The sequence below is a fragment of the Chelonia mydas genome, chromosome 7 (assembly GCF_015237465.2).
Source record: "Chelonia mydas isolate rCheMyd1 chromosome 7, rCheMyd1.pri.v2, whole genome shotgun sequence".
Lineage (NCBI taxonomy): Eukaryota > Metazoa > Chordata > Testudines > Cheloniidae > Chelonia > Chelonia mydas.
In genome coordinates, this window is record NC_057853.1 from 45,935,628 (window position 1) to 45,949,150 (window position 13,523).

Sequence of the window (13,523 nt, forward strand, 5' to 3'; positions counted from 1 at the left end):
ATTGAGACATTGTTTCAATAGGAATATGTGTAATATTTTTGTCCTACTGACAGTAAAACGGCTGTGCCTCCAGGTCTACAGCAAAAATAACCACACAGGACCAGACTGCTGTGTAGCTCCATTCAGGTCAATAGAGCTACATTGATTTAGGCTACTTATAGATCTGCCCACAATTTGGTTGTGGTTACTGATAATAAATGTACTACACATGTGCAAAATCAACATGTCTCTCCATGAAGTGAAAGAGGATTTTATGACAAAATGGGGCCCAACTTCATCTCTGGTATAACTTGAATGAAGTGAAACAAATTACATATGGGATGAATTCATCGCATTGCATGGCTAGGAATCAGTAAATCCTTTTTACTCTCAATTCTGTTCTTCCACTGTCCCCAGAGTTAAGAATAAAAGTGTAAGGACCCGATGCAAAGCTCAAAGAAGTCAATGGAAGTCTGTCTAATGATTCCAAGGGGCTTTGCATCAGACCCCCAACTAAGCTTCCTTTCCACTTATTCCCAGGCTAGTGACTATCAGATGTATTTTTAGCGCTGGTGTGAGATGTGGGATTGATAGTCCTGGAGTATGAAGTCTTCTACTACAGTGGTTCCCAACCAGGGCCACATGTACCCCTGGGGGTACTCAAAGGTCTTCCAGGGGTAGATCAACTCATCTAGATATTTGCCTAATTTTACAACACGCTACATAAAAAAGCACTAATGAAGTCTGTACAAACTAAAATTTCATACACAATGATTTGTCTATACTGCTCTGTATACTATACACTGAAATGTGCATACAATATTTATATTCCAACTGATTTATTTTATAATTATGTGTTAAAAATGAGAAAGTCAGCAATTTTTTAGTAATAGTGTGCTGTGTATTTTTATGTCTGATTTTGTAAGTTTTTAAGTGAGGTGAAACTTGGGGTACACAAGACAAATCAGACATTTGAAAGGGGTACAGTATTCTGGAAAGGTCGAGAGCTATTGTTCTAGAAATAATAAAACAGGCAAATCAGCTGTGTAAGCTTCCCCCATATGACGGGCTAGTGAGCTTCAACCCTGATTTAGGTGGGACACCCAGGACCAAGAGGGTAATTCAACTTCTGTGGCCCGTTCAGTTCTTGGCATCTCCTGAGACTACCAACAAGGCGACCAGCTGTGGTGGTGGTGGTGTGGATATGTCTCCACTGAGAATGTTGGAGATGCGTTTTAATGATAATCACAACTGAGGAAAAGTGTAGAATTTAAAACTATCTGCAACCTTACTGCAGTTTAGAAGAGAACAAAGCCAGTTCAACTCTTCTCTTTCACATGGAGACGTAGAGGCTATTTGAAAGAATCCAGGTGCTGTCTTCACAAGGCAGCGAGCCTGTGTCCTACCCTACTCCTCCCCTTACTACAATGCTTGAGAATTGCTCTACATTTCCATAATACGTGACTCCCAACATCAAGACATGCCTGCTAGCCCCAGAGGAAATAGCTTGCTTTACCTACCCGTGCAATATTCTCAAAGCACTTGCGGAGGTGAGGCTGTACAGCAGTGGGGTCCTTTGTCTGAGACAGTATCTCCAGCAATTCATCATCCGAAAGGAAGTAGAACCTGAAAACAGAGACAGAGCTAGCAGCTGATTTTGGTCTATGCTCTGTGGTTTGGTGCTCAGTCCTGGCCGTACTGGGCAACAGTCCTGAGATTTTGGTGAGAGCAACTGAGGTGGTCTTCAAGATATCCTGCTGGTCAGCATCCATTATTTGCATTGGTGCAGAAGAGCAGTGACCATAGTCCAGTTAAATGAGAGTCTCTCTGCCACAAAACGGCCTGACTCTCTGATGTGCTTCCCCTGGAGCAGTCATTTATACCAGTGTAGAGTGGGTGTAAAACAACAGCCAATATGAATGGCAGTATTTTACTCCCATTTTGTACTGCAATCAACACTACTCTAGATGTAGATCTAAAAAGAATAAGGCCCAGAGTATTTAATTTCCCCTCATTTCCCTTCATCCCCCCCTTCCTCATGCTGATATTTAAAGGTGCAGGCGTGTGGTGATGCTATCAGACTACCCCTGCCTCAACCCTGGTCCATGACACGTTGTCACTTCCACACAGTCTGCCCTATTTTTCCCTCCATCGAAAGGAAGCAGCCTCCTTGAGACCTGCAAACTCATGAGAGTTCCATGAGATTGTGCTTTGGATGAGAAAGAATGATGCACTTGTTCCCGGGAGCCGTAATCAGAGTGATTCTCTGACTTCACACCTAAGAATGGCCTTCAGTCTTCGGATTACCTGGGGAAAGAGCCTCTCTTGGTTTCTAGGTATTCACTCAGCCCCTTCTGCACAAGGTCAAGTAGCTGATTACATTTCCGAAGGCTCTCCAGCAGCCTGGGATCGGGACACAGGGAAATCACCTGGAAAGAACATGAACATCAAAAAAAGCATCAGTATACTAAGTCCTAGTTCAATAACCACATTGGAGGCAAGTTGGCTACAGAGAGATATTATTGCTGGGCTCAAAGAGACTCATTCACAGGAGTTTTTTCACATGGCTCTATAGAGACACGAGCTTTGTGGGGGAGGAGAGGCAGTTACATTCAGAGATAAGACATATCGACATTTTTGGATTTGTCCAGATACCAGACAGCGGTGATCAACATTCAAACACTGAATACAGACAATAACAGTCTCTGTGGAGGAAAGGGCCGGGCAGCAGGAGAGTGCAGAATGGTGGTACCAGCATCAGAGGAATGGGGCTGAGGAGGCAGAGTGTGGGGTGAGGGGAGGAAGCCAGGTGGTGGGTGAAAGTGAAAGTGGGAATCAGGCACCAGGAGGTGGGTGGTGGGATAGAGCCAGGTCATGCTGCAAAAGCACCTGACAGAATTAGCCCGCGGAACAAGTCACGAGATGCCCTATTTGTAAGGACCCAAAGCAAATTAAAGGCTGTGGCTCTGCTGTATAGGAAGGTAGGGGAAAACAACAGACTTTGCGCCCCACTGCATACCGTGGGGCAGATCTCAGGTGCAGGTCTCTGCAGCTCACCCTTGATGGGGAGGTGGAAATGTGGGCAAGTTACTATAGTGCCAGAGCCGTGGCTAGTGGCTCAGCACACAGTTTAGAAACACCCTCGGCCTCTGTAAACAGCATTTTAAAAGAAGAATCTTAGCAAGCTTCCCTGACCAAGGGTATTATTCATGCAGTGCCATACCTGTGCATGGTGCTTTTACAGACAAGTATAGAAAAAGGGGACAAATGTAGCTTTGGAATAAGTGTGCACAATTGCAGATAAGTCACTGTCGCTGAATCTGTTTCTAACAGGACTGAATTTGGCCCATGGTCTCTACCTTGAGGAGTCTGCAATCTAAGCAGGTGAACAAAGAATGCAAGAGGGAAAAAAAGGATTTAATTGTAATTTATACTCAAGATGCTAAGATAGTAATACCCAGGCAAAGATGTGTGCATGCAGTATACCAGTGTGCACATGCAAACATACACACACACGCCATGTGAGCACACACAGCCTCACCTCTCTGTTCTCATTAGCATTCTTCATGATCTTCCTCCAGGTTCTATCCATGGTTTGGTAACGTTTGCTTTCTACTGGCAGCTGTCTATTGATGTCCTCTGAGCTAAAGATGGGCTCCAGGTATAGCCAAGAGCGCTGGCATGTCAGCCACTCCTCTAGGACATCCTGGTGGGAAGTCATGTAATCAGGTCAAGAGGCCTACTGCAATAAGTACAGTTCCTAAAACAGTTCCTCTCTACATGCCCTGGGCTCAGATTGGAAATAAGAGAGGTGATCTTCTCCTAAAACATCACCCACAATATTAAAATCCACCCAGAGCAGCTGGTTGTTTCTACTAAAATAATTACCTATTATTTCATTGCTAACAACATTGACATTTAAATTCTTATTAACAGGCACCACTGGGATGAATGTGGGTGGTTCACATCTGTACATAGGCTATATCCTTCTCCCACTGAAGTAAACATTAAAACAGCCACAGACTTAACGGTGCAGCATTAAGCTGCTAGAGCTATTCCTTCCGTCTGCCTGTAGATCACAGGACAACATCAGGTCACATTAAGGGCTTGTCTAAATTGTGGGGTAATGCGCCTTATGGGGTATGATTTCTAGAGCACACTAATGTCTTGTGTATTAATTGGTCTGTGCAGACCTTGCTGGTGTGCACTGAAGATTCCCTAGTCTGCTTTAACAAAGTGCTGTTTCAAACAGTACTATGTTAAGGCACGCCAGGGAACCTTTACTGCATACCAGCAGGCGCTACACGGACCAATTAATGTGCAACACAGTGCACTTTAGAAATCAAATCCCCATGGGGTGCATTGCTGCTCCAGAGAGACTAATTTGTTAGTCTCTAAGGTGCCACAAGTCCTCCTTTTCTTTTTGCGGATACAGACTAACACGGCTACTCTGAAACTAGTCCTAAGGTGGTTATCTTTGCAACAGGAAGTGCAAAGTTTTTACTATGTTTTAAGATGAAAGCTTAAATGCTGCAGAATCTGATGTGGCTGCCAGAGAAGTGCTGGCACACAGTTCCTGCCAATAACAGCTCAGTCTAACCTTGTCCACACAATGCTCAATGAACACTTCAATTAAGAACATTTCAAATAAAATATTTGGGTAAATTCCAAGTATTTAAGATAAGAAAACACACAGGAAATACTGCCTGAAAGGGATTCAGAACACAGTGTTCAAGAACCAGCTAAGACATGGAAATAACATCTCATTGTTCAGTGTTCATTTACTTGATGTTCCAAGCTCCGTAGAATCCTGCAAAGCTTTGTAGAGTGTCCCTAGGATGTGACATGCTTTCAGCTGCTGGCAATATATACTGAAGATTGCGTCCACATGAAGATTTCTTAAATTCTCCTTGTGCTTCTCTGGCATCAAGACAGCCCCTCCAACTCTAGCAATGGTGCACCTGCTACTGTGGACCGGATACTGCTGGTTTTATTACTTACTGTGTCAGCCAACCCTGATCAGAGCAGCTGTCAACGACACAGTGATAAGAATGCCTGAATCTGACCCACAGCAGTGCTCCTGCCATCGCTAGCACTGGAGGAGCTGCACCGTGGTTGGGGAGAGAACATGCTCAATGCAGCCTCAGGGGCAAACAGAGGGACAAAAATTATAAAGAACTGATTAAACATAGATGCAGTCAAACTCTGTTTTTTCCTCAGCTGTGTGGCAGGAAAAAAATGCCATCTTATATTGAGGTTAAAGAACCACATATTAACCCAGGCAGATTCTTAAATTAAAACATGGTCCTGTCCATACAAGCAACAATAAGTCATGTTATAACATGATTTAGTCACAACCATGTTTGTCGGCCACATTTAAACATGAGTTATTTTTAGTTTAGACAGGGCCTGTTTACTGCCTCTTCACTGGACCATCTCCTACTGCTGATCTCTCAAACAAAGCCATTCTTCAGGAAGATGGCAGCCTTCAGGAAGAAGCTCCTAAGTGTTATGTGACTTGGGTTTTAACACTAAGAAACTTCACCCTGGGGTCTTCCAGAGCACCAAGCTGAACACAATGGAACGTATGCTAAACAATGTATTCACTCTGGAAAAATCAGTTGTGTTTGTAATAACCATTTGTTCATCCTAACTAAATCCTCCATGTATATAAGAGGAGGAGCAAGTGAATGCAACCTGATGGCTTGCTGAGAGTGTGAATACATCAAGAGCAGCAGTGCCAGCCACACCCTGACAGAAGCTTCCACAGGTATAAAGAGCAAGGGTCATTTCCTTACAACCCCTTTGGAGGGGATCTGCAGAAGAGCCAGCACTGGCTGAACTCTGCTCCCATTAGAAGAGTTAAACCAAGACTGAGCACTTTTGAAAATACCATGCCTCTGGTAATTTAGGAAGAAGGAAAATATTGAGTTAAGGGAACTACGGAAAAAACAATGGGCCAGCCTGTGCCAGGCTTGCTCACAGTGATTAGCACCGTATGCCATATATAACCCTATGGAAATCAATGAGACTTCATGGCGCAAGGCACTGCTCAGTGTGAGTAAGAGTGGCACAGTTTGGGCCTGTAGGCCTGATCCAGCTCCCACGGAAATCAGTGGCCAAACTCCCATTAACTTCAGTGATGCAGGATAAAGCATTATATGAGCAGCTGGACAAAGTAGCTACTTAGAGACAGGAGGGCCCCAATCTTTAATTTAAAAAAAAAAATTTAGCAAAGTGTTTTAGCCAGGTTAAAAACAGAAAAGCACAGCACAGGGGCCTGATCTTCAGAAGTGCTGAGCACTCAACTTCGCTGGCAGCTGATCTCTCAGGTTCACTTTACTCACTGTTCTTCATATTGCATGGGCAGACAGGTGTATAATTAAGTGTCTTTTCTATAAAGACAGGCCAAAGAGAGGCTTCTGTGAGCACTCACAAAGTTATACATAAAATAAATGTGTAGATGAAGTTGAAACCCACTAAATATGAGATTTTAAAGTCATTTAAGGGATTTGGATACCCAATTCCAATTAAAATTACTAGGAATTCAGTGGCCAAATCTCCTAGGCTGAGATTTTCAAAGCTGCCTAAGTGTTAAAGGAGGATTTCCCCTTTTGGCTTTGGTTGTGGTCCCATCAATAAGGAAATCTTTTATTATTCCCATGGATAGAATCCCACAGTAATTCTCATGGAATTTACCATGTATTTTTAATGTGTAGATGGTCTTTAAATAGTCTAAAGCAACCCCAATTAAGTATAGTCCATACTGTGACACTGGCAGACAAAATGCCAGCTCTTGCCAAGGCTGTAGGCCTCAGCTGAGCATTGAAAAATTCATCCCTGGAAACCAGTGCAGTGTATGTTAGTATGGTTAAGATGGGTATTGGATATATAACAGTGGCTTTAGACTTTACAAAATGCTCGGAAGTTGCTACATGTATTAATCCTACTTATAATGAGCTGTCGCTCATGAAAGCTTATGCTCAAATAAATTTGTGCGTCTCTAAGGTGCCACAAGTACTCCTTTTCTTTTTGCGAATACAGACTAACACGGCTGCTACTCTGAAACTTATAATGTCTGTTTCCCATGCTATAAGGTAATACTTAAGTGTTTGCTATAGAGCTGTGAAATATTTGTTCTGAACTATGTATATCACCAAATAAGAAACTTTACCTAGTGCTAAATCCCTATGAAAGGTATTACCTCTTGCCCATCAGGAAGGGCTATCAAACCTAAATGGGCCATTGTGGAATGTCACAATACAAAGACTTTGCTAAATCATCCTTGCACGGGCTACGTGCAAAAGAACTCGTCCCATCAGCTTGAATTCTGGAAGAAGGAAATAAAGATATCTGATGTGAAAATTTTTCATCTCTTTGCTGTTTGGACTCTCACAGGGCTGGAGCTAGGAAACCGAAGCAGACATCCCCAGAGCCAACCTGGGTTAGCCCCAAAAGACATTCAGTGTGACAGATTGCTACATCTCTGTCACCTTTTAAAACGCTAGACAGTAACTCATTTCTGTATGTGTTTGCCTGCTTTAACCTGTAAATAATTCTCTCATTTCTTTTTTCTAGTTAAGAATTCCTTGATTAGTTTACTATAGGATTGGCTACAGACATTGTCTTTGGTGTGAGATCTGAGGTACAAATTGACCTGGGGGTAAGTGACTGGTCTTTTGGGACTGGAAGCAACCTGAATTTTACGTGATCTTTGGTGTATTGGCAACCAACTATCACTAAGTCCGATCTTGACACCCAGGCAAGCTGCCTGGAATGCCCAAGAGGACTGTCAGTGACTCTATGGTAAGACTTTATAGTGCGTCAGGTGTTCACATTTGTTCCTGGGTTGATGAACTCTAATGATAAGACATACAATCTGTTTGGGGTGTCTGCCCTGCTTTTTGATAGTCTGCCCTGAGGTTGACACTCAGTTGTGAAACACTCCAGCCAATGTGACAAGTACATCTGGTAATAACTAAGTTGATCAACCCTTAGATCCACTCAATTCTAAAAGGCCATCTCCCTCACTCTAAGGACTTCAGAGACTGTTTTTGCTACATCAGAGAAAGGAGAAATACATGGAGAAGTTTTGCTATCCTGGCAGAAATATCAGTGCAATCATTCTGTGGAGCCCTGTACCTTTAGTGACAGGAATAAATGGCATAAAGGAAGAACAGCAGCCAGGGACAAACATACACACAGTGTCACAGCCAAAACACACACTAACACACAATATATATATAGCCAGATTCCCACATCACCTGCTTCCATAGGGTCAATGGTGCCTTTGTGTGTCCTTTTTAGCCAAGTGCAGCAGGTTTGACAACCCCTTGCCCAATCACACATGGGCAGGTAAGCTCCCATAAGTAAAATGAAATAATTATAAACAACAAACAACAATGCTGCTACTTCTAGAATTTACAAAGCACTCTACAAACATTAGCTAATTAGGATTTTTTTCCTGCTCCCATCTACAACTAACATCAAGTAGAGTGTGATCCCTGTTAGGTGCTCAGCATTCTCTTCTACCCTGGAACCAGCAAAGTACTTAAGAATGTGCCTAACTTTAAGCATGTATATAGACCATTAAAGTCCAGTGGAACTATTCATATGCTAATAAAAGTTAAGCATGTGCTTTAAGTGCTTTGCAGGATCAGGACAAGAATGCATAGCACCTTGCAGAATCAAGCCCTTAACATGAAGTTTGACTATGGTAGGGCCTGAATATCACTAGGCAAAGTGCTAACTACTATGCAAGTCAATAGAACTATTCACTGTGAGAGGAACTACACCCAGAGTAGAATCTTCGTCCCATTGAAGGGCAGAAGAATTATGAGAGCCCCCTGACGCCCTGAGCACAGATGTGCCGTGAATAACTACACAGCACCAAGCTCCTTAGTTGCAACTGCATATTCTTTCTATTCAAACAGAGTTGAAAAGCCCCAATCCCTCCCTTGACCACATGGCAGCAGGTGGGAAATTGGTACCTGTGTCATCTTCAGCTTGGTTTCCCAGGTGTTCATCCTGTCTTCAAAGGGTTTCTTGAATGGTGAGAAGGACATGCTTTGAGTCATGACAATATGATCATCTAGGAGCTGCGAAGCTTCGTCAGGGCTCTTCAGAATGAAGGTTTCTGTCTCTTTATAGGGCAGTACATTAAACAGGATGGAGACCCATTCGCTCTCCATCTTATCAAGTGCCTGGGAAATGAGGAGAAGCAATTTAACCTTAGATCTCAGTAAAGGGATATTGCATAATGCTTTCCTCCATTTACATGTCTCTCAAACACCATCATTTAAAAAACTAGGTGAATGTTCGTTCCTGTGAAAGGTGCTGGTTTCCACACTGGAAACTACAGCCATCTATTTAATCCACAGAACATTCAGCAGCAGCACAAATTTCCTCTGCCCCATCCAAAGAGCCTCAACCCTTTCCTCAAGGACCACCTTCAAGGAAGAGAAACTTCATTTCCATGCCCGCTGATGCCATGGCACCTCCACTGAGTCTGGCAGTACAGCGCCATTAGAGACTGTGGTAATGGTGCCTTTTGCAGTATGGATATCTGCCCACTGGGAAGTGGGCTGAGCTCACAAACCCATTTCACAGAAGAAAAAGTGACTTTCAGTCCTGACCATCTTAGGCCCTATTTGAACTGGGGACGTGAAGATGAAAGACGATATCTATATAACCAATGACTCCACTGAGCCATCCAGTCCCCTCCCCTGTTTTCATACACACACTGTATGGTAGCTGATTCACCATACCAATGTCTAATCTCCCTGACACAGATACAGAGGATTTGTCCAGACATGCGAGGATGCCAAGATTCTCAGCTGCATTCTGCTTTTCTCTGGGATTTCTGTAACACTCAGAGAGAATTTTAATGCTCATGAAAAATGGAGTTGTCATAAGGAAAGCTTCCATCTAGAGACAACTTTGGGGCATGAACTATGACACTGAAAGGAAACCCTCATTAGATGCTCTCCTCACATTCTCAATGGAGAACTCCTTGCCCGCTATCTCAGCTATTTTGGCAATGCTGTCAATGTGATCCAGCAGCTTCATCTCCAGACAGCGAGAAAATGTCAGATTGGCCTTAGGCTTAACGTTGATGTTGATCTCCTTGGAAAGCATCTCCCAGTGCCGGTTCCGCATGCCAGGATTGCGCAGGCCCTGAATCAGGGGGATATATGGTCTGAATTCTTCAATCCCGCCCCGGATTTCCACAGCTACATCCTGGCATGCTTAAAGAAGTAGGGAAAAAAACCCAAAAAAGATAACATCAGCAACAATGAGATGATGGGTGGAGGATGCTGCTTCATATAGAGCTGGATTCTGCACAGTGCAGGTGAACGGTGCTGTGCTTTCTGACAATGTAAAAAGCGAACAGCAGGACAGGGAGCATTGGTGAACCCAAGCTTGCATTAATGAAGATGCTGCCTCATAGCAGGAATAAGGCCAAAAAGGGAGGAGCATAGTCAAGTGCCATATGTGCATATTGGAAACCACACGTCTCCTCAGACATATCTATTCACTGCCCACACCCTGCACTTTTCTAGCACCTTTAGAGTAAGGTAGCAAGCATGCAAAAGCCATGAAATTTAGTAGTACTTCCATCTAGTATGTCAATTACATCTAGGGCTTAACTTTAATTGCAGCCAAGTGTGGCCTCTGGTTGCACTTGCATCGGAAGTGCAACAACCTTGCACTCTCTGCTATGTGTCACACAAGGACTGGCAGACTGATGGCCGTAGTGGATATTGTACTATATCCTGGAGGAGCAGTGGAATGAAAAGATCAAAAGCAGGTATTCTTATTGCTTCCACTTATCGTGAGTCATATTCACTCACACATCCACTCACCACCTCCTCCACTGGGGATGATTCACTGGATTGTTCAGGAGAGAGATCAAGTTTAAAAGGATGAATCAAAATCTCCCACTGCAGGATATATTTCACTCTAACCCAACTGGAAGATGGTTTTAGAACTACTTCAGAAGACTGGTGGATGCATCTTTGGGAATCCTGGACTGGGACATGGGGAAGTTTACCTACAAATTTAAATCTCTTTTAATTTTTTGGGGGGCGGGGGCATTTACTTGAAGCAGTTTTACACAAATTTGCAGGGCTGCATGTGACCACCCAAGCTCACTTCACACAGAACACATAAGGGATAAACTGCTGAATCACAGGAATGAGGTTTTCACGACACTCCTCATAGCCTTGTGTGCTGGGGTGCACAAACCAAACTCTCCCAGTTACCTGGGACATCCTTGAACTGCTTCACACACTTGTGCATGGTCTTAAAGGACTCATTGACATTCTTCTCTAGCTGTTCAGCATCAATTGCAGAGAGGGGGTCATTCATCCAGCTCTCAGACCAGCGTATCCAGTCTGATGCTGTGGTCCAAAGATCCCAGTATGGCTGGAATTCCTTAACCATCCTGGACAGTTTATCATACTTTGTGAAAAAAAAAAGAGTTTTAATGAACAATGGGCATATTTTCCTCTAACAGTGGGTCATATTTTTCAGAACCACGTGGCCCTGGCAAAAAGGCACAATCCCACCTGGAGCTCCTGAGTAAGCAAGGGGAACGAACATGGTCCAATATCCTTTAAGATGATTTATTTGGCTCCCCTCTACACTGCTAGCCAGAGCAGACAGGCACAGGGCCACTTCCAGCTTGCTCCATTTCAGGGGACTTACAACCCTGGGGATGCTTGGAGGGCGCAGACCCTGTGGTCTCTCAAGACACAACCTAGGCCTTACTAATCAGTCATGAAACAAAACAGAATTGTGGATAGAGACAGGACAAACACAGAAAAGCAAAGGCCCTCTGGGCCAAATTCAACCTCACATACATGGGCACAATTCCATTTAACTGCAATCCAAGTTAAAACCATGACTTATTTATTCCTATGACATTTAGTGCCAACTTCTCAAAGGAGGGAGCATCAGGCATGCCGCCCAAAATGCATACATTCGAGTTGCACCTGCAGAAGTCCATATCCGTGCATGTAAACACTTAGTCTGATGAGCAGTTAGCTGATTTTCATTTGCAAATGCTCTGTCGCATCAGTAATATGAGATTTTTTGTGGATGCAATGGACCCATACACATCTTGAGGATGTACCTGTTAAGGACCCAAGTTGCAACTGTAGATGTAACAGTAAAGAAAAAATTCACACTAAGCTATTGAAAGTTAAGATACAGAAAATTATTAGAGAAAATAATTCTACTCAATAGCCATAAATGAAAGAGAGAGAGAAAATGTGCATGAGCATTTATGAGTAGCTAGAGCCACTAATGTTTGTGACTAAAATTATTTTCTTAAGACAACACGTTGCCTTCCAAATTCACTTTCCTGTACATGTGACTATAAACCACTAGTGACATAAGTAATTACAGCCAGTCATGCCCATGTTCTGTGTGGTTTCAGAGTAGCAGCCGTGTTAGTCTGTATCCGCAAAAAGAAAAGGAGTACTTGTGGCACCTTAGAGACTAACAAATTTATTTGAGCATAAGCTTTCGTGAGCTACAGCTCACTTCATCGGATGCATTCAGTGGATATTCTGTGCAGTAACTCTCCAACAGTAATGAATGTAACTAATTGCTACTTCATGAGCGTTACCATCTTTATGATCCAGGAGCCAAGCCTCCCATACACCTGGCTACCACTGCCCTATGAACTCTTGATCCAGGAGCATGGATAGATAGAGCTCTGCTACAGAAGTGGCTATTAAATGTCCTATGAACTTGCTCACCCTTCCATGTCTTCTTGGGCCACCTCTTCCACAGCATAGAAGAGATGAGCAGAGAGCATTGGAATGGAGTGACCATCAGAATGGATCGCTGGTCCTCTCTAATTAACATAAGAACTGATGCATAAGCCAGAATGGTAGATTAAATCATTTCTTTCCTTCTCTCACAATTGGGATGTTATTACCTAGGGGATTTATTTTATTGCATTGCAGTAGCACCCAAAGGCCCCAGTCAGGACCAAGGGCCTGTTGTTTGCACAGAGCCTAACACAACAGAACCTATGATCTGACACTTACATTAGTAACTGGCAATCCAAATATCCGCTCCCTGTTGTTATAAAGAAGTGCCATCTGCTGAGACTCCTTCAACTGCTTCTTGACCCTTCTTGCTTCATTTGCTATCTCATGTGCTCGGGTAATGTCCATATGGACAGAAAATCCAGCCACGACCAGCTGGAAAAGAAAAGGCAGGTGCAGTATGTGGAACTCAGGCTCAAAACACTGAATGCTGCTTTCTAGAATCTCAGCTTCACTGTCTACTCTTCGTTGCTCTCCAGCATGCAAAGAATCGGACAGCTCTCACTAAAGCCCATTTTAAATTTCATATTCTCTCTCCCCTACTCTAATTCCAGCTCTCTTCAGGCCACAGAGAAGCTGGTGAGGAGGCAATGATAAGCATGGATCAAGATCAGCTGATAGAAAGAACAAATGTGGGCGCTGGCTGCCTCTTCCTCTTGCAATTGATTGCCACCCACTCATCAGTCCATGCCCAAATTTGTC

General features: G+C 43.4%; 1 protein-coding gene across 1 annotated transcript in view; it reads right to left on the reverse strand.

Moving 5' to 3' along the window:
- Nucleotides 1-13,523, reverse strand: part of DNAH1 (dynein axonemal heavy chain 1) — a 125,261-nt gene that overhangs the window by 77,543 nt on the left and 34,195 nt on the right. The window contains exons 18-24 of the mRNA XM_037904042.2: nt 13,041-13,196; nt 11,244-11,442; nt 9,973-10,226; nt 8,970-9,182; nt 3,521-3,685; nt 2,287-2,408; nt 1,500-1,605 (exon numbers count right to left, since the gene is read on the reverse strand). Of these exons, the coding sequence (XP_037759970.2) occupies nt 1,500-1,605; nt 2,287-2,408; nt 3,521-3,685; nt 8,970-9,182; nt 9,973-10,226; nt 11,244-11,442; nt 13,041-13,196 (1,215 nt within the window). The remainder of the gene's footprint in view (nt 1-1,499; nt 1,606-2,286; nt 2,409-3,520; nt 3,686-8,969; nt 9,183-9,972; nt 10,227-11,243; nt 11,443-13,040; nt 13,197-13,523) is intronic.